This window comes from Aspergillus oryzae, chromosome 7 (genome assembly GCF_000184455.2).
Source record: "Aspergillus oryzae RIB40 DNA, chromosome 7".
In the NCBI taxonomy this organism is placed as follows: Eukaryota; Fungi; Ascomycota; class Eurotiomycetes; order Eurotiales; family Aspergillaceae; genus Aspergillus; species Aspergillus oryzae.
Genome location: NC_036441.1, coordinates 2737397 through 2756928, shown reverse-complemented (window position 1 = coordinate 2756928; position 19532 = coordinate 2737397). Strand labels below are relative to the sequence as shown.

At 49.0% G+C, this 19532-nt stretch overlaps 4 protein-coding genes across 4 annotated transcripts; all 4 read right to left on the bottom strand.

Moving 5' to 3' along the window:
- Positions 1-327: 327 nt before the first annotated feature.
- On the bottom strand, positions 328-1260 carry AO090206000065 (AN1-type zinc finger protein; the record flags this gene model as incomplete). The annotated part of the gene is made up of 1 exon (XM_001826515.1): positions 328-1260. The coding sequence occupies one exon, from the start codon at positions 1258-1260 to the stop codon at positions 328-330; it is 933 nt and encodes a 310-aa protein (XP_001826567.1).
- Positions 1261-1756: 496 nt separating this feature from the next.
- On the bottom strand, positions 1757-5092 carry AO090206000064 (histone deacetylase hosB; the record flags this gene model as incomplete). The annotated part of the gene is made up of 1 exon (XM_001826514.1): positions 1757-5092. The coding sequence occupies one exon, from the start codon at positions 5090-5092 to the stop codon at positions 1757-1759; it is 3336 nt and encodes a 1111-aa protein (XP_001826566.1).
- Positions 5093-10510: 5418 nt separating this feature from the next.
- Positions 10511-14270, bottom strand: AO090206000061 (AP-2 complex subunit alpha; the record flags this gene model as incomplete). The annotated part of the gene is made up of 5 exons (XM_023233209.1): positions 10511-10578; positions 11241-11325; positions 11387-13307; positions 13376-13705; positions 13819-14270. 5 exons carry the CDS (start codon positions 14268-14270, stop codon positions 10511-10513), a joined length of 2856 nt encoding a protein of 951 aa, XP_023093737.1.
- A 2857-nt stretch (positions 14271-17127) lies between these two features.
- On the bottom strand, positions 17128-19078 carry AO090206000060 (homeobox domain-containing protein; the record flags this gene model as incomplete). The annotated part of the gene is made up of 5 exons (XM_023233208.1): positions 17128-17507; positions 17566-18212; positions 18269-18406; positions 18467-18994; positions 19074-19078. 5 exons carry the CDS (start codon positions 19076-19078, stop codon positions 17128-17130), a joined length of 1698 nt encoding a protein of 565 aa, XP_023093736.1.
- Between the last annotated feature and the right edge of the window lie 454 nt (positions 19079-19532).

Here is a 19532-nt window from a genome sequence, read left to right as displayed (position 1 = left end):
CTCTTCTCGTGTCTCGTGCGTTATATACCTTTTCTTTTTTGTTTTCTTTTCTTACTCTCAGTCAAAAGATAGTCTATTTATGAACGTATGTATTTGATGTGATCGACAAATAAATAGAGTCAGTTATATAGATTACTCGACGAGCTGCCATTTAATCTTCATCTTTCCGTCTGAACCCGCTCCAAAACGCCTGCATACTGATGCATAATCCTAACGACAATCGCCAAGCAATGCGATGGTATCATAACTTCTCCTCAATCCAAGTATATATAAAATCAAAAAAGAGCAGAGGTCATAAGATAAGAGCTCTTTTCCCCCAGCCTAGATCTACTTGCCCAGCATCACACCCGCGCCCCTCATCAAGACGATGGTGTGTCCAGACTGCACCTTCCCGGCTCCGATTGCGTCCGAGAACTCCAGGAACTCGCCCGACTCAACATGGAAGATCCGGAGTCGTTCCTTTTCGTCCGCACGATTGTTCACGTTCTCCACCCGCAGTCGCCGCGCCGCATCGTCCAGAACTCGCCCGACCTTCCACCGGCTATCGAAGTAGAAGTCGCCATTCGGTGGGTCCACCCTCTGCGTATCCGATGTGCCGACCACATGTAGATAGAGCCGTTTGTCGGCGGGAACATTGGCGTCGCCCTTGGCAGACTTCTTGAGTGTATTCAGCTGGACAGCCCGCGCCGCCGGACTATTCGGTTTCGGAGTCGGCGTGAGACTCTGGGTGGCCGCGTGACTCTTCTCTTTGCCCCATGTGCGCACCCGGGCGAACATGGAACGCAGCGTCTCGTTGGCGTTGGCGCCTGCGGCGGCCGGCCGACCGCCCAGCGGGGTGATCTTGGCGCAGTCGTGTTCCTCCCGGAGTCGGTGCTTCAGGCAGTATTGGCGGTTGCAGTTGGGGCATCGGACGCCCGGGTCCTTCATCGTGTTGATGAGAGTTTTGCAGTCGAGATGTGCGCATTGGTCCGAGTTGTAGATCGTGGGTTTCTGCGTAGGGAGACTGGTGTCGGGGCTTGCGTTCTGGGCGTTTCGTCGGCGAGCCCATTCACCGGCTTTGGGGCATTTATGAGAGGTTTCGGTGCGGTGGTCCAGACAGAACGTCCCGCGACAGGACTCGCAGCGGAATGGAAGGAAATCAAGTTGGTTGCAGTACTCGAATTGACAGTGTCGCCCGATGGATTCTAGATCTTTGTCGGCCATTTGCGTGAAAGATTCCTGTGGTGAGGGCCGATCTTTGGACATGGAAATGGGCGCCATGGCGGAAGGTGGATGGTGCGAGTAGCTGCTCTGAGCGAGAAGAGGGCTCTCTGCCTCCGGCGGACAAATAATTATAGAATATTTTCAAGGTTGGATTAGAAAAGCAAGAGAGAGAAGACAAGGCTAGAAGGCACCAGCACATGCGGAGAGGGCTTACTCATCAGGGCGGTGGCGCAGGCACGTGGAGAATGTTTATCAGATCTCGGAGATCGGAGATAAGGTTATTACTCGCCATTGAAAACATTTACAAGATGGATGAGTAATTCAATCCGCACTTAAATTCAAAAGACTCCAACAGCTAAAGGGGTATATCAACAAGATGTAATAGAAGTCCAGGGTTATGTAATCTTGCCTGCAAGGGGTCAGGGGTAGAAGTGAGTGAATTATCTAACAAAGAAATATTCGCAGAAAAGGAGGAAATCAGAACCGGTCAAAATTATTAAACAGTAAGGTCGACCAAAAGTCCGATAGACTAGAAGCATTGCTTCCGAGCGAGTTAAGGAGGTGACTCTCTGCTCGTGCTTGGAGCGGTCGCGTGGTGAGCACTTGTTGGTGCAAAAGGAATAGGGCTGTTAGATATAAACACCGGAATGCCTGCTTTGACAGAGGGCTCAGATATCGGTGGAGAGTACAAGGCATGTTGAGGGTGCGTACTATCATACGTGGCTCCCGGCGTAACAGGGGGTGAGATTGCCGTCTGTAGAGGAAGTGCCTGTGATGGAACCGCCGTAGACATTACCGTGGATCTATCCAGGATAGCCCCACCATGGATGTCGGATCCTTCGGCCACCACACCGGTAGCCGTGGGTAACGATGTGATAGGATTCTCTGCATCGGGTCTTACAAGAGCCGTGTTTGAATGAGCTGCCATCTTATTCGCGGGAGCATTCAGTCCCTTCGTGCCCGAGGACTTTTTGGAGGGAATAGGTGTCTTGGACACCCTCTTAGAAGTTTGTCGCTCGCGTTCCCTTTCCCGGGCGGCATGTTCCTCAGGTGACGGTACTTTCAGTTTGATGTTGAGTTTTCGAACACCTGCTGTCAGACTATCCAAATCATCTTGCGGTGTATCTGGCGTGCCCCTCGATAACGAGCGTGATTCAACTGGTGTGATCACCGCTTCTTCACCTGCAGACAAATTGGTGTATACGGACGGGACCCGAGGCACAGGAGGTGCCGTTTTGGGGCTCGAGGCGCGCTTAGGAGTCGCAGACCGAGAGCTACCAGGCCTGCGCGTGCTGGCTGCTGACGCCGAGCGAACAGTTTTATCGCCTGGGGCTTTGTTTTCCGGGGTTGATGTTATCGTGGAAGCGGCACTCTTTCTACGGGTTGTGCTGCGTGTGTTAGGAGACTTATCGAAGGACGGATCGGGTAGGTCACTGGCACGTTCGATGGTAGTTCTTCGGTTGCTTTTGATGGCCTGCCGCTTTGAAGTTTCTTTGTTCGGGGTTTCGGGTAATGGAGTCTTGGGTTTCCTCGCACGGAGTTTCATCCGACTTTCTTCATTCCCAGCCGAGCGGACGCTGGTGTGCTGGGCGGCCGTTTGACGTTCCCGTCGCAAACGTGTGGCTTCTGCGTTGAGATCTTCTGGTCGACAGCTTGTGGTTTGCCGATGACTTGGGATAAGAATTCTTGAAAGTTCATGCGTTGCGGTAGCCCAACTAACAGGCGGCAATGGCGGCGCATCAGTTTCCACGCTGATCTGGGAGCCGGTAGATCGTCGATCACGAGGCGTAGTGACCACTTTAGCGGTAAATGACTGGGTCGGAGCAAAGTAGGTTGGTGTAGACTTCTCACGAGGTTTCACTGCTGGCGGTGGATATACTAATGCCTCTAGTTCCTCTAGCAGAGCTGGCGACCACCACCCGCTGTCATAAGCCGGCAGGCTTGATGCGTGTTGGACATTAGCTGAGATGTCAAGCAGGCCCAAGCGATTCGTCATCTCAGCAGTTAAACGATCGGCCTTGTCATCCACCCCGCCAGACACCAGACACGAGGTCGCATCCCCTAGCCCCGACAGATGGCTTAAAACACCCGTTGTCAGAGCGCGATTACTGTACCCTCCTTCCAAAACGCTAACGATCCTTCCACCAACACCCAGACCTTCTTCTTCTGCCATTCGTACGACATCTGCGGTAAACTTGGCGTAGAATTCGGTAGGCACATTCACCTTGTGCCTTTGCATTCCTGCCCCTTCCCATTCACTTGCGTCAAAGCCCGCAGAGATAAAGATAGCTGCAACAGGCGGAGGTCCATTGGGAGTACTAGCAAGGCGCTCAGTGTGAAAGCGTAGGAAGGCACGTGCCTTTTCGATCAGTACCGCATACTTGGATGCGTAAAGGTCCCAAAATTCCGCTTCGGTCTTCCACTGCTCCAGATGGACGTTCCAAACTGACTGACCATGTGCTTTATCAATACACACACTTGCATTGCGCACTTTTTCCGGCTCCCCCATTTCGCAAGGATACGAGTTGATATCATGAAGACTGAAGTACCCAATAGCGGTCTTCTTGTAGTTTGCTGCACTCCGGGGAGCTGCAGTAGCCTTGCGGTTCTGCTCCCATGCGATTTCCTGCGAACCGTCGCCGTGGTGTAGGTCAAAGTCCAGGATGGCGGCGTGAGTCAAACCGTGGGTCATAGCAGCATAGGAGATACCTACATGAACATTGTTAATCCAGCAAAACCCCGACGGATGGTCCGAAGAGCAATGGTGGCCGGGGGGGCGGATGCACACGAACGCGCGCTTTGTCGATCTGGGACCAAAGACGGCGTCCACGCCCTCGCAGACACCACCCAAGGCTCCCTCGAATGCGTTCAAGGACTCCGAGCACAGATAAAGGTCGCCTTCATGAAGTGAAGGCGCGGTTTCTGTGGCGCCGTCCTTACCTGCACTCGGGGGTCGGACCAACTCTTTGCCGTTCAATGCAAGTCGCGATTCCGCTGCGTCGCACATAGTTTTCAGATCGTCCATCCACCTGGAACCATGTACATGGGTCACTGCTGGGGAGCTGAGAGCCATCGACCGTGCCGTTCTGCAGATCTGAAACGGTGGTACGGGAAGCTCGTCCAAGTTCATATCTGGGTGGGGAGCGAACCTACCCCCTTCATACCGGTGAGTAAGACGCACATAAGCTGCAGACACGCCCAGGACACTAGCTTGGATACGCTCGGGTCTTTCGACGATCGAGCCGAGAGCTGCCCTGGAGGCGCGGGGACGTGAGAAGCGATGGCCATAACAGGCATCATGGATCACCACAAGAGTTTGAGACTGCAGGTCAGCGGAGTGGTGCAGCTCTACCTCTCTTTGGAAATGATCCGTCGCGATAGAGGCAGCTGTGGGTGTAGGAAGCTCATTTGCTTTGGTAAGACGCGACTTTTTTGACAGCATGTTGGGATTACTTAGAGTGGTTGGTGTGGTGGCGGTAGGAGAGCTTGAAAGTGACGACGATGAGTGTTGCGATACACTACGGTGAGGGGATGTTGAGGTTCTGCTGTCGTTGCGAACAGATCGCAGCGACGCGGTGGATGAGCGCTTCTTTAGGCTGGAGCTTCGATGTTCATCGCGCAGGGAGTTAGAACTGGAGATGCGCCGAGGGGCTGTATGCGCCTGAGGCGATGTAGAGCGCGCGGGGGCATCTGCCGGGGATAAGAGAGAAGAAGAGGAAAACCCGGAGGGAGAGACCGGGAGAGGTGTCGCCAGCATTGACACATTATTCAAGCGATGCGAACGGTCTACAGGATCGTTGGTGGTTGTTGGCGACGCGAGTGCGTCCGAGGTGGAAGTGGGAGTGAATGATGCAGCTGGAGGATCGTCGTCGCGCTTGGAGGGGTCCATGACGCAAATAGTAGGTTCATTTGGGGGGGAAAGTGGCTTTATTAGCGTTGTTTTTTTTTTCTTTTCTTTTCTGGTGATATTATAGTAGACAATCGAGAGCCAGACAATAAGACCAGGATGAAATCAAAAAGAAAGAGAAGTAGCAGGTAGAAAACAAAAAAACAAAGAGTAGGGAGAACAAACAGGTGTTGTTTAGTTTCTCGTCGTGTTGGATCCCTTAAAACTTTCTTCCAATAGGGTAAGGGGCAGTCGATCCTCCATTCTTCTCTCAACCTCCCCTTTCATTCTTCACGAACAAATAAATATCCTAAACACATTACTTAAAGGCAACCTGGTTTTACTCTTTAGTATCTCTCGATCAATTTCTCCGCCACAATTTCCGTTGATGAACTGTTCATCTTACCGGTTCAGGGATGGCAGGCTTAAGAACACCAGTACAGGACGTCACCCCCTCAATTCCTAGGTAATCCTCCAAACACAGTAAACGAAGGAGGGATACAGGCAACTTTGTATCATACGCCCTATCAAAAAAAGATTTAATCTCTTAACCAGGGAACCATGTTGCCTTGGTCCCACCTCATCAACTAGCCCCTGAGAAGACCCAACCGCGGCAGCATCCCTGAACTCAGCCCTAATTGTCTCTCGAGGCAACAGATGGATGAGCCCTCGATCTTTGAGATTCTCGTTATACTGTGTTCCCCTTTGTGTGCTGCAATATCAGCACATTATGTAAATTCATGCAAATTAAGTTACAAGTAAAAAAGCACCGAATTGCGACTGTTCTGTATGGTTCTGGAGCAGATCAAGGGTTCCTAGCTGAGCGATGTTGACAATCTGCCAGTTAATCCTGGGAGATACTAGAACTCTGAGCAGGTGCTCTGATAAGTCTTATTATTTAGTAGGTAAATGATCATCTTAAGATTATGCTTAATTGTCCTTTTGTCCTCTTGACCTATTGGTGATTTCCGGGTTTTAGTAAGGTGACAGGTCTCTGGGTCCAGCAATCGCTCCTACTCTCCTGCTTTTCTTCTTCAACTCCGGTTATTAGTATTGTCAACGTACCTTGGAGAATATGGTGATAGAATCGCCGAGACGCCTCATTTTCAAATAATCGATATGCGCTGTCTGATGTGGCAGGTGGTGAAACTCCGATCCCTTGCATCCGGTGACATTGCATATTCCCTAGATGTCAGGTACTGGTACTGAATAGGCCAAATGGAATTATAATACTCACTATCTAAGTCTTTAAAGCGTTCACAATACTTACATGGCTGACGTTGTTCTGGATTCGAAGAATTGCGGCCAAAGAAAAGAGACTAGTGAGTTGTTCGAAGGACCATACGCAAGAAAGTGGACTTCGGAAAATATATATATATATATATATATATATATATATCGAAAGGGGAAGGAAAGGACAGAGGTAGGCAGGTCCTTTAAAACGGTAGACCATAGCATACTAGACCCGGGTATGTAGGAGAAGTATGCCTGGTATATAACTAGGTTGGCTAATGACTATACTGTCCTGATTACATACGATGCCAACACCCTTTGTTCTTACATCTGTTTCAAGATGGTGGACAGTCTGAGAGACCCCAATAGCCCAAATGCCGAATGAGAGACATAAGATATCATTATGTACTACATTACTGCCGATTCACAGTGATCCTGACTGTTGGTTGATCTACCATCAATCCCCAAGTAAATGGCACTGCAGGTTCAAGTGGCGTATACCGAGATTCGAATAATGTCGCCAGTTATTGCTGCCGTTGTCCGATTCAGAGGACCCCTTCTCGTGGACAATGAAGTGTAGAAGAAGATAAACCATTTTATTCCAGAACTTGACATAGATCTTATTAAATCACATTTACACACTAGGTTTAGGGTAAATAACAAGCCAGATATTACTCTGTAGAGAGTTCTACTACAGTGATGCTTTGGAGTCAATGAAATTTGCGAGGAAGACACTATAGATCTGGCTCTAGGAATGATTGATCCCAACTAGAATCAACTATAGTTGACTGTTTGCCAGTAGAATAGTGTACCCTAGGATGTGGTTTTTAGCAAGAGCCGTCTAAGGGAACAAAAGAAGCCAGAAGAGCTCAGTCTCCAGGAGTAGCGAACGAATGTCTACATTAAATCAGAAATATGACCTCGAATGGCTCGGAAGCGTAGCCAAGGCCCACAAGTCGATCAGTCAAGTTAATAATACGAAACGTCAATCTCTATTATCTGGTGTGGACTAAGTATTGCCCGCTTGAGGAAATCCCATGGTTGCGAAAAGATATTCGTAAAGGTTGAGGAGACCAAGTCCCTACCTATATCTACTATTGATTCGTGTAGTGACCCATCCAAAACAATAGCAACGATAGGCTTTTGTGTTACTATATTTATTCACTCAATATGAAGACTCAAGAAGACATGTCAACTGACCCACATTAGCCGGCTACAATTGACCCGAGTCGGCCACCCCGACCATTGTCTGTAGTTCTGACAGGTTTGATTCAAGAGACACACAGGTCTTCTCAGAGATATAGAAAAGAAAGAGGACAAAACACCCCCAATCATCACCTGAAGTAACGCCTAAGACCTAACCAAACACCGGACCCAATGTATCCATGAAACAATCCCCAAATAAAATTGAAACCCCAACCCCGACATGAGAATTCGATGATGCAAAGCTAAAAGAAACCAGCCATTGATCTGCATATGATACCGTAAAGGGGGGAAGATCGAGACACCTCAGTACGTTCGTGACCGTCCGCCGCAGATCTGATACCATTTCCTCCGTGGAGTGAACGAGCCCTTCTCATCAATCGAAGAGCCGTTTGACTTCTGAGCTTTTTTCTCGGATTTGAACCCTTTGCTGGCATGTTGATTGCAGAAGCACTGCATATGGACGGTTTCAATCGACGTCCCCGGACACATGTCTCGTCTGCGGGCTGCGCAAAGCTCGTGACCGTTATCCTCTTCGCAATGGCACCATTCATAGATGGTGAAGAATTGGCGACACATGATGCTGTTGGCGTAGTTCTTTTCTTGATCTTTGTTACCCAATCTTGCTCTTTCTAATTATAGATTTCTGTCTAAGGGTAATAGCTGCCAGACAATCTAGAGGGCAGCTGGTTCTGAAGTTGGTGTAGATTTGCCAGTGTTGAATCGACTCCGCGGGCTTCCGGCAAAATTCGTGGTAAGAGATGTGAATTGAACAGTCCAGAGCTGTTTCGAGATGATGGCGTGGTAATTTTTAATTGGTATCCTTCCTTCCTTGGTCAATACCCTTAAAAAGTGCCCGTCAAGGGTGTGAATCCTCAATTTCAGTGGTCGTGAGTGTGATGGCTTCGTTGCTGTTCCGCCGTTGGGCTGAATGCCAGTTTAGAACCTTCAATGCGATAAACCCCGGATTACCGCAGCATATCTGGTATCAACCAGATGGATGATAGAACACAAACACTGCTTCCAGCGATAAGAAGGGAAGCAAGGGAAAAGAAATCAATCAAAGTGAGATAAACCACCAGGTGCAAGACTTGGAGTCGACGGAACGTGGGTGGGGAGGGGAAAAAGACCCTAAAACAAAACCAAATTGAAGGAAATAAGCAGCAGTAAGTAGTAGTTCTTGGCCAAGCCAAAGGAACAGCAAAACACAAAACGATGATGGCAACACTTTTTTGGGGGAAAATAATGCCAGATTAAGTCTTTGACGTCAGCACCCAAGCCGGTGGAGTCCGGCGTCAACAGAATAGGATCAGTACAACGCTACGAACGGTGATTGAACCATTGATTTGGGCCATCTAGCGCCGAGTCTTCTTTTCTTTGCTATGTATAGGAATCGAATAGGCGCTTCTGAGCCGCCGACATTTGCCGCTCAATCCTTCCTTCCTCTGGGGGCCGAATGTTCTGCTCCAATTGCCTAGGATAGCCATGTGTCTGGGCGACTGGGAGGCACTCTATCGATAGGCTATTAAAAGGAGAATGAGGAACTCGTCGCCGAAGCGGCAGACGGTGGACAATGGTTCGGCCAACTGCGCCCCATTGCGCATCGCGACTCGGGTTCTGTCTTGGCTGTCAAGATGGGGGCAATTGGCTGAAAGACTTTCGGGACCAAAAAAAGGTACTGCCCCAGTGAGGTCTTACTAAGTTAGTGAAGGTCTAGGCTGCAACGATTGCACGGTCATCTTTTTCCTGGTTGGACTGGATTTTAATTCTGGTTTTAGTTTTGGTCTTCTTTTCGTTCTTGCCTGACAGGATTCCTTGCTAATGCAGGAACAAAATCCACAGAAAGAGAATATAATCAACTTGAATCTGATAGTGTCTGTAAGTGAAATTGGATGGAATGCCTGGTGGGTTCTGCAATTCGGTCCGCTGTCACAGGGTCCAACATGCCGGGCTGGCCTTTTTTTTTTTTTTTTTCTCTCTCTCTGTTATTGCATTTTTTTTTATTTTTCCTTTTCTTCGTCCTACTATTCCCTTTCTCCTTCATCAAGAGGGGTTTAAATACCCAAAGGATGACGCACTATTTAAAGCTGAAGTCGTTAGATTTCAAATAGCCCTAGCATTCAAGTCCGAGTGGACCTGACTAGTCGTACTACCCGTACTAATCGAATTAGTGAGTGACCTCATAAATCGTCTGCAGAAATGGACGAAAACGGCGTGCGGCTTCCCCGGATAGGCTACACTAATCCCTAGAAAAGTTAAACCACCTGAGATCTTCTGGAACGGAATCTCTCGGAGCCGATCTCCCGTGTCACGTGTACACGCGTAGTCAGTCCCTACCTAGTTGGGGCTAGCGCTTCTTCAGTGCTCCTCGGGAAACTCCATTTTAGATCTGATATTGAGATATACCCATGTTGATACGCATAGTTCGTTCAGATCGCTATACACCCCCTTCGAAAATCGGCATCGTGAACCCCGAATTGATAGCAACACTCATAGTTGGATTCTATTTTACACAGACCCTGCAATGACCTCCCAACCACCACCACAAGATCAACAGCAACAACCGACCGTCATGCCCGCCTCCCCCGCCCGGACCGCCACTCTTCTCTCCAACCTAGGATCGGTGACGTCGCGCGTCACCGCAGCCGCAACCAAAGCCGCCAAGGAATCAAGACCCATCCGGCTTATCGCCGTTTCCAAACTCAAGCCCGCCGCCGACGTCCTTGCCCTTCACCAGCCGCCCGCCTCCCACCTGCACTTCGGCGAAAACTATCTGCAAGAGCTGCAAGAGAAGTCCAAGCTGCTCCCGCCTACCATCAAATGGCATTTCATCGGCGGGCTGCAGTCAAATAAGTGCGTGACGCTGGCGCGGGACGTACGGGGTCTCTGGGCCGTCGAGAGTGTCGATTCCGAAAAGAAGGCTTCCCTCCTGGACAAAGGATGGGGGGAGCGATCGGAGGAGCTGCGCGCCACCGACCAAGAGTCTCAGTTGCGGGTGTTCGTACAGGTGAACACCTCCGGGGAGGAGAATAAGTCCGGAGTCGATCCTGTTTCTGGTGCGGTGTCGCTCTGTCGCTTCATTCGGGAGAAGTGTCCACGACTTAAGCTGCAGGGGGTAATGACGATTGGGGCGATTGCAAGGTCGAAGGCGACCACGCCTGAGACGGAGAATGAGGACTTCGTGTGCCTGCGAGAGACGCGCGATCGGATTGTGCGGGAGTTGAAGCTGGAGGGGGAGGATGCCCGGTTGGAGTTGAGTATGGGCATGAGTGAGGACTTTGAGGGCGCTATTGCCTTGGGAAGTGATGAGGTTCGGGTGGGAACAACCATCTTCGGGGAGAGGCCGCCCAAGGACCAGGCGAAGGTGATCTAAATATGGGTGTAGGATCTGGGCTGTGTTATGACTTATGAACCTTGCATTCAAGAGGGGGCCCCCGGTAATCAGACAATAAAAGCACATGAGGCCTTAAATGGAGCATCCTACTGGTGTATATAATAGGTGTCTGTGACAGTACATTGCGGATGTTAAAATATATACCTCTTTATATCAGTATTCAATAAATACAAGTCGCTACCTCGCGTTCCTGCCAAGGTGACGAATAATAGGAAAGACAGTGAGAAAGGATTTACATAATTAGATGCATTATAAACTTTACGTTTCAACCGGCAAGTCCCGACCCCAGTACCGTGGGCTATGCATAACGATCGGACGTACTTCCCTGCGCCAATTTCTGCTCCATCTGCTTGGCCAGCGCTTGTGGCACGGCTTCTTGTGTGGCTCGGATGGTGATGCGATACATCTACGGAAAGCATGTCAGTTCAGCTATCTTATATTTTCCCTCGGACGCTGAGAGAGCTCACCATCTTCTCATAGTTAGGCTCCAGTCGTAGAAGGCATCCTGTCTTCCCGGTGCCAAAATGGAACACAGCACAGCCCACAATGTTCTTCGGGTTGGGATCCACATTGTCAACGATTCTCCAGCCGAACCCTTCCACAGTCTGCCGCGTGAACGACTCGTTGATGTCCTTTGCTTTTGCTACTACCCCAAACGTATTCTGTGCTTCAAGGGGTGGCCCACCAATCTGTCTCCACCGTTTAAAGAATTCTTCAGCTGACAAGGTCGACGGCTCCATGTACCGGTGCATGAGGACGGGAAGTTGTAACGTATAGGCCTGAAGGGCACCTGCAAGATAAGAGATGCGAATGGTAGGTGCATCAGTGAATGGCCCATTAGCCTCAAAGAAAAACGTTTGCTGGGTTTGACCGGCAGCCGGAACCGAAGGCTCGGGCAAGCTTTTGGAGTCTATCTTGAGGTTGGGCGCTGCACGGTTGTCTAACGTCGTCGTTAATGATCCAATAGGAAAGGACGACTTGTTAGAGATGTAAATTTTCACCACGCCCATATGGCCACGGTACTCAGATCGCAGGCCAACCTGAATTTGAGCGTCCTCAAACAGCACACCTTGCTCCTTGAAATATAATCGGTTGTACCCAATATCCCAGTCCGGCGTAAGATGGGCTGCGCTGGCCATATTCGGGGGAGGCGGAGCAGATGAAGCGCTGAGGTCCAGTCCTGCTAGGTCCCCTGTTGCACTAGATGCTGGCGATGCCGCTGTGCCGTTTGTTCCAGTGCTCGTGCCATTGACAATCGTAGTGAATGTACGCTTAAGCCCGGTATTCTGCGCCATAAGGACCTCCTTCTGATCTTGATTGGCGTCCTTGCCACCCACAACCCAGGTCTTCTTATCGGTTGTGCCAGCCGTCTTCTGGTGAAGCCGAGAGAGGAGAATTGATGCTCTCTCCGAGAAAGGCGGCATCTCGTCGCAAACTGTCCGCAGAAGATCGTCGGTAGGAAGTGTCGCCAGCGACAGGTATTCAAAAGCTCGTTGTTGAAGTTCTGAGTCGGGAGAGTGACTATACAGCCGGAATATATGAAGCAGCTGGGGCTTGATCTCAGGAAAGAGGTTAACAAATTTGATGAAAGATGAGAGAATCATCGCGCGGGTATTGTCGGTGCTGGTAATCATCTTAGCCTGCAATGCCAGGAACTGTTCGATGGGGCTGGAGCCTTGGTTGTCCGCAATAAGATGTCCAAATTCGCCCAGGACGTAGCATCCGATCTTCACCAAGCTTTCGTGGCAGTCGGTCTTTAGATAATTGAGAAGTGTGTGCGCCGCATAGGCTTGTAGCTCCTCATTGTTCGTCACGATCTGGATCACTCGTTGCCACACCTCATCGTTGACATGGTCACCCGCTAAAGATAAGAGCTTCAAGGTCATGTCAATGTACCACTGAGCGTCAGTAGCATACTTTTCCGTAAGAATAGCAACCTTCAGTACCATTTCCTCCCTGATTCCGTAATCGGCTGTCTGAAGGTACCGTAGAAGCTCATTCACAATTGGGCCGGCGTTCGTCGTGTCACACATGCTGTAAACCAGGTCCAGACCCTTGCGACGAACGCTAATATCCCTGTCTCTAAGTGATCCAAGAATGATGTTCTGGTGTTTCTTTATAGGATCAAGAGTCTCTGCCCTGGCTGCAAAGTGCGTCATAGCCTCGAGGCCAAGATACCGAACATTCGTCTCTCGCGATTGGATATACTTGCCTAGGCGTGACGAGACTTGCATCATGAGGCTGTGCTCAGTATCAAGGTGGATGAGGAGGTTGATGGCCTCGAAGAGCACGGCATTTTGCGCATTGTTCTGCTGGACGTTCTTCGGTGTATCCATAGCGATGTTCATGATTTGCTGTAAAGACTCACGGATAATCTCGCGGACATGACTGTCCTCTGTGTTACATTAGTCAGGATAAGAAAAACGAGTCGTAGGGCAGAGCAGGTGATACCTGACGGTGGGTAATATTGCAGCAGCCGTAGCAGCTTGACCTGAATCCAAGGACACGGCACTCGATAATAGAGGTAGTCCGGAGCAATATCATTATCAACTATGATTCTCTTCAGTCGCTGAGCAGCCTTAACGTAGCTCCCTCTGTACTCTTCTGGTTTGTCCTGGACCAATGCCATGACCAAGGAGGTGACAGATAGGGTGACACCCATATCTGGGTCGTCCATCAAAGATATTATCCGCTCGGCCCACTCGATCTGCACGATACCTGGGTATTTGCGGTATAGACGGAGGAGTGTTAGAGCGGCCTTCTTTTTTACAAAGGCCTTGGATGTGCTGTAAGCTATGTGTCAGTTTAGTTCAACCCGGATGAGCATATCAAGCCAAGATACAAAAGTCAACCCAAAAGCGGGGAGATGAGGAAGTAAGTGAAGGGGACCATAACGTACGGAGAAATCAGCAACCGGTGAACATCAGTTGACAGCGCTTCACCCATTTCCCTACCACCGACGTTGGCAACGGCATGCAGCGCCAAACAATTGTTCAATTCATTATGATCCAACAAATCCTTCCGGATACTGTTAACAACAAGATGCAACAGCTCATGCTGCTCATGGAAAAACAAAGTCACGGCCAAGTACCCGATCTGCTTCTCCGAGTACTTGGTCGAAGAGATCAAGTTGACGGCTTCCAGATGACCAAAGTCAACATCGTACCCTTGGATGTAGACATAGAGTAATTTGCAGACGTATTTCTTTTTCTGATATCCATTGAGACTTCCGCCCTTGAACTTTTGTCGGATATTAGCCAATTCCTTGTTCACCCGTTTCTCTTCCAACTCGCGCGCTCTAGCATTTCGCAAGTCGGCAATAAATTGGACTAAGCCTCGCATAGACGACATGTTGACTGATCCAGCATAGATATTGCAAGCAGAACCGCCGAGAACTGTGCTAATAATGAGATACCAATTCGTCTCCGGCGGGAGAAAGGCCCGTTTTGCCGTCCTTCCTCACTATTTCGTATGTGGAAAAAGCAAAGACACCACGTTGGTGAATTCAGTCAGTGGGGCAGCGTCATAAAAGCATATCCTAACTGCCTCAATTAAACCCTGACTTATGTATTTTCCAGCGCTCTGTCAAATCTCTCTAAGGTGCATAAAGCATGGTGCAAAGCTTGGTGCAGTATGTCTCGGGTGCGGAGCGATCTAGAGGGGATCAGATAACGCGACAAGGGGCAAGACGGAGTTCAAGTCGGCGCGGGGTTATCGGTGGCCGTAGCAGCGTAACAAGAAAGAAAACGGAGGATAGCGTCGGGGAATCCAAGTCGAATGAAGGAGTTCGTACACCGGTAAAAGGCCCAGCATTCAGCTATTAGTTCACCAACAGCTGTCTCTCTTTTAAGGAGCGAAGCAACCACCTCTCTGGGTTGAGCCAGTTCCGCGGCCGAGCCGGCGGATATTCCGCCAGTGCGGGAAAACGTTGATGCGTTGTGGCGGTGTCTCCGTATATGTAAACAGCTGCAAGAATTAAGCCTCGGGAAAATGAACCCGTAATGGAAGCAATTTAGCAGTACAAACAAGATTTCGTTTTTCTTTTTCGGGAAGTGGCGGAGGAAACTGCTAAAACCGCATGGTATGTGGGGAAATACCTGCATCCTGCTCCTGGGGCTGTCATAAACACTTGGTTGGAGATTTGGCACGATTATGAGCGTTTATATTCTCTACCGTTAGCCTTCATAAGCTTTGAAGCATTGGGTGAAATTATATTCAGTGTGTAGAGCTACCCGCTATCCGGAGACGGTTTTCACTTGCCCTGGATGGGGCAAACATCCATTTTATTATTCTAATGAGTAAATTTGGCAGGACCATAACCACTGCTGATGCAAATCGTTCATAGCAATACAATCAATAAGTCATGATGCAGTTCCGAGCACCAACCCAACGCCCTATAAGAACTCTAGGAATGAATTCGATGATAAAAAACAAACAAGACAAAATAGCAACCGAGAAATAAAAGTGAAAAGAACAATTACGACCGGAAGCGGGACGTGAAATCTGTCTCAATGCTCTCGACGGCTGCGTCGATAGCTTCAACCTTCTCACAAGTGCAGGAAGCTAACAAAGTTTGACATCAGTGAAATAGCTACAGGTAGCCAATTTCTACAAGATAACTCACAAGAAGGCCTTTTGCCGCATGCGCAAGCCTCGCCCGATACGGGATGGTTCTCACTCGGTGCGCGTTCACAGGTACATTGTCCAGCGGGGCGGGCCCCTTGAAAAGCGTTAGGGATCATACACTGCTAAATTTGGTGAGGAAAAACATACTACATGAGCACCGAGCCCCAGAGATAGTGTTTTCGGTTGCGGCCTTGTTGCAGGTGCAATGAAGAGCGCTCTCCTTGCCGCAGGAGCACTTGGCTTGAGCTGCGCAAACGCAGGACCCGTCTCCTGAGGTTTTACAACAGGTGGAAGTAGGATGAACCATTGTGAATTCTCGTCGATTTGGTAACAATAGAACACTAAGAAAAGAAGTCTTTGCCTTGAAACTGGTAGTACTTGGTTCTAGATGTATGACGTAAAGCCGAGGCGGATGCTTAATCAAAATGAACAAGTCGAGCTCGAAGACTTAGTGCACAGAAAAAGACAATTGACGATTTTGATGATCAAGTCAAATAGATCCCAATGATTATATTGGTTGTCTGCTGATAGAGAAGGAGAAAGTGATAGAAAAGATCATAGAGAAACTGGATATTCTTTGAGTTTTATACTTCCTAACCCCGAATTATAGTACAAAAGCAATTAGCAATGTCTGCACGCTGATTGGTCGACTGGCTGGGATCCCGTGATACCGTCACCAATCATGCAACGCCTGTTGTTGGCCATCGGTCATCGTTGGCGCAGGATTACTTTCACTCAATGCTGATTTGACGGTTTTCTTCAGGCGATGCTTCGAAGCAATCAAGTCGTCGAGTAACCTGCAATCTTTCGATGCCTACTGGTTCGGCACCGACATAGTCCCAAGTTGAGTCATGGTCGGTGTTGGATGCCTTATAGACCTACCTAAGTCTGTCTCGCATATACATCGAGTACGGCTTGAAACCTTACGCCATTAACAGGTTTCCCTACTTTATAGCTTCACCTTAGTCTACATCCGAGTGACGTCTTCTATGCTGTATGTTTTACCTCTCTACTAGTAGCTCTACGTGGGTAATTGCAAAGCCTCAAATTAGCCTGAGTAGAATTCAAGAATCAGAAAGGTAATATACTATATACTGCAGACAAACCCTACGTCAAAGGTGATCAGTAGGTGCATTCCCCCGAACAACAAGTTGAACCTCTCGCTCACACCCCTCGTATCTGGAAGAAATATTTTTTGGGATTAAAAGGGAAAGTGTGAAAAGGCGCAGAGGTGAAAAGCAAAGAGGAAGGTTGAAGATAACCTTGTGGGGGGGAAAAGGATAATAAACGCCAATGTAACATCTCGTAGCACAACTGCTAGTGAGTCCTATGCAAACAGAATTTTTTCCCCTCCTTATAAACACAACAACAGTAATAGACCTAGACCAAAATTAGGTAAATATGTACTGGAATGAAGATGCGAACGCCAAGTAGCACACAATACTAGCGACAGATAAAAAAACAAATATAAAAGTATTAACCGCCCAGGAAGATATAAACCAGGGGTGAAGGACTGATTAAAAGAAGTCGAGACCAGCAGGAGTAGAGGAGGGAGTAAAACTGCCACCAACAGGCTCTGGGATCAGAGATAGTTGGAGTACTCGAATGGTTGGTTGCTAAACTTGGTCCTCAAGGGGTCCAAGGCTTGCGGTGGATTATTAATTCGGTCTTCAGTAGAGCCGCCAACAGATCCGTGTGACGCACTACCCGTGTCAGAGGGAAACGATGCAGGAAGGCTCATACTGGATGCATTGGCTTGTGTGTATGGCATAGCAGTGCTCATGCTATATGGATGGTGACTGTATGAATAGTGTCGATAGTCTGGAGCTTCTGAAACCGGTAGGGATTGCAGTGCAGGTATGTGTCTTCCGTGCGGTTGCATATGGGAGTTCAAGTCGAGCCCACCAAATCCTTTCGAGGCAGGCATCGTGAGCGAATGTTGGTAGCTATGTAATTGCTGGCCTATCGGCAAGAAGTCAGTTTCAAGCACAGCTACAAAGGGTATAAAGGTAATCCATACTATGACCGTCCATACCATATGCCATGGGTTGATCTGTTTGTCCTGTTGGTGAGACGGAACCCTCCAACTGTCGATGGCCATCATATCCAACAACCATACTAGTGCCTGGCCGGTTGATTCCATAATCCACTGGTCGCCGACCGTATGGCATACCAGGGTGACTGACCGGCTCGCCTGGTCGAGAATACCGGCCAGGAAAGTGCAGGCTTGGGTTGAAGGACGGCTCGGAAAAACTGCTAGATCTTGAGAATGGGAAGGCACTACGGTTGTGTCTCTGGAGATCGGGGACGGGTGTTGGCGCAGCCCGATTTGCTAATGTGCCATTTGGCATATAGCCCTCCAAATTCCGATCAGCGGCAGTAGAGGGGAAGCCACTTCCTGTTGTTGTCGAAGCTGAGCTTAGTGGCGAGATCACATAGTCGTCGTCATTGAGCCGTTGAAGTCCGTCCGTCAGTAGCATCTTTGATGCATTAGCGCCCGAAATAGAAGTCATATGGTAAAAGGGAAACGGAACCGGTGTTTCTGACGCAGTCTTGTTATCGAAAGGAGTCCTTAGCACTTGAGTAGTATCAAAGTCTTCCGGCAGTGCTCTAGATTTCAACATTCGCTCCCGATCATTGCTGGTAAGCCGCTTGAGCTTAGCTCGTCTATAATAATGGCATTAGTGTGTTATTGTGGTGGTGATAGAGAGCTGCAAGTGTACCTGTTCTGAAACCAAACCTGAACTTGCCGCGGTGTCAACCCAGGTATCTCTCTTGACAATCGTTCTCGGTGCGCAGCGTCAGGGTGTGCTTGACGAGTGAACTCACTCATCAAGAAGCGAGTTTGATTGTGTGTGAGTCTTCCAGTTTCGTCAGCCGGATTCCATGGATTTTGGACTATATCATGCCCGATTACTCACCGGAATCTTTTCATCTTCTTCTTCTCTGTTTTAGGATCTAATGCTGTTCTCGGCGACCCTATTCCATCGTCCGAAGAAGCTCCTGCTTCCACATTGTCCTTCTCGTGATCGTGTTGTTCCTCTTGGTCTCCTGTTCTTGCTTCTGGTGTCAACTCTCTTGGGGCTTGGGGGCTAGACCCCCCTCGAGGAATAGAGAGAAGTGGTTCACTATGGTTCAGTCTTTCGAGTTTCATTCGGGACAACGAAGCGTCACCATCAGCTTGGACATTCCGATTTCCCGAGGAATCCGAGGGCATTTCTACCCCGGAGTATCGAACCGAATTTGATTGACCCACGGGCGCTCCAGCTGGGAAGGCATTTTCAGCCTTAATAACGGCAGACTGCATGTCGACAGGCGTCTTTGCTGAATTGCTTTCTTTCTCCAACGATCTGGGCAACTCAGGGGAGACTGCCTTTGTCCTTGATGTAGCCTGTTCAACGTTCCAAGAAGGCGTCGACCAAGAATTCGTAATTGCAGTCAAATGAGAACTAGACGGAGGTGGCAAAGAGGACAACCAGATACAAGGTCCACTGACTGACATGGTACTGGAGAGATAAACTTCCTTACTCCATATAGTAGCGAAAGGATTCAGTCGAACAAAGATCAGCAGCCCAAACTCGATGTATCAGATCACTGATATCGAGATAGCCGCGGTTAGGTAGATGGGAATGCTTAATGATACTGCCCGTCAAGACTAGAGTCTCCTGAGCCCTAAACTTCGAACCAAGAGCGTCAATAAACGGAAGACAGGACGTGGCGTAAGATTCTGAGGAATTTCAAGTTGTTCCAGTTGTTGAAGAACAAACGTTGACCCCTGGATGCCTCTTCAAGACAATGATGGAGATGCCCAGTGTGAGCTTGAACTGGGACTGCTGCACGGAATGGGGTTGATCCGTCTCTTGAGTGCCGGTGTTTGCTTAGATATAAGGAGGACAATATAGAAAAGATCCCACGATGTTCGGCCAAGTGGGTGAAGGACAAAGACAGACAAGGTAGTGGAAATAAGACGAGGAAAGAAGTCCTGAA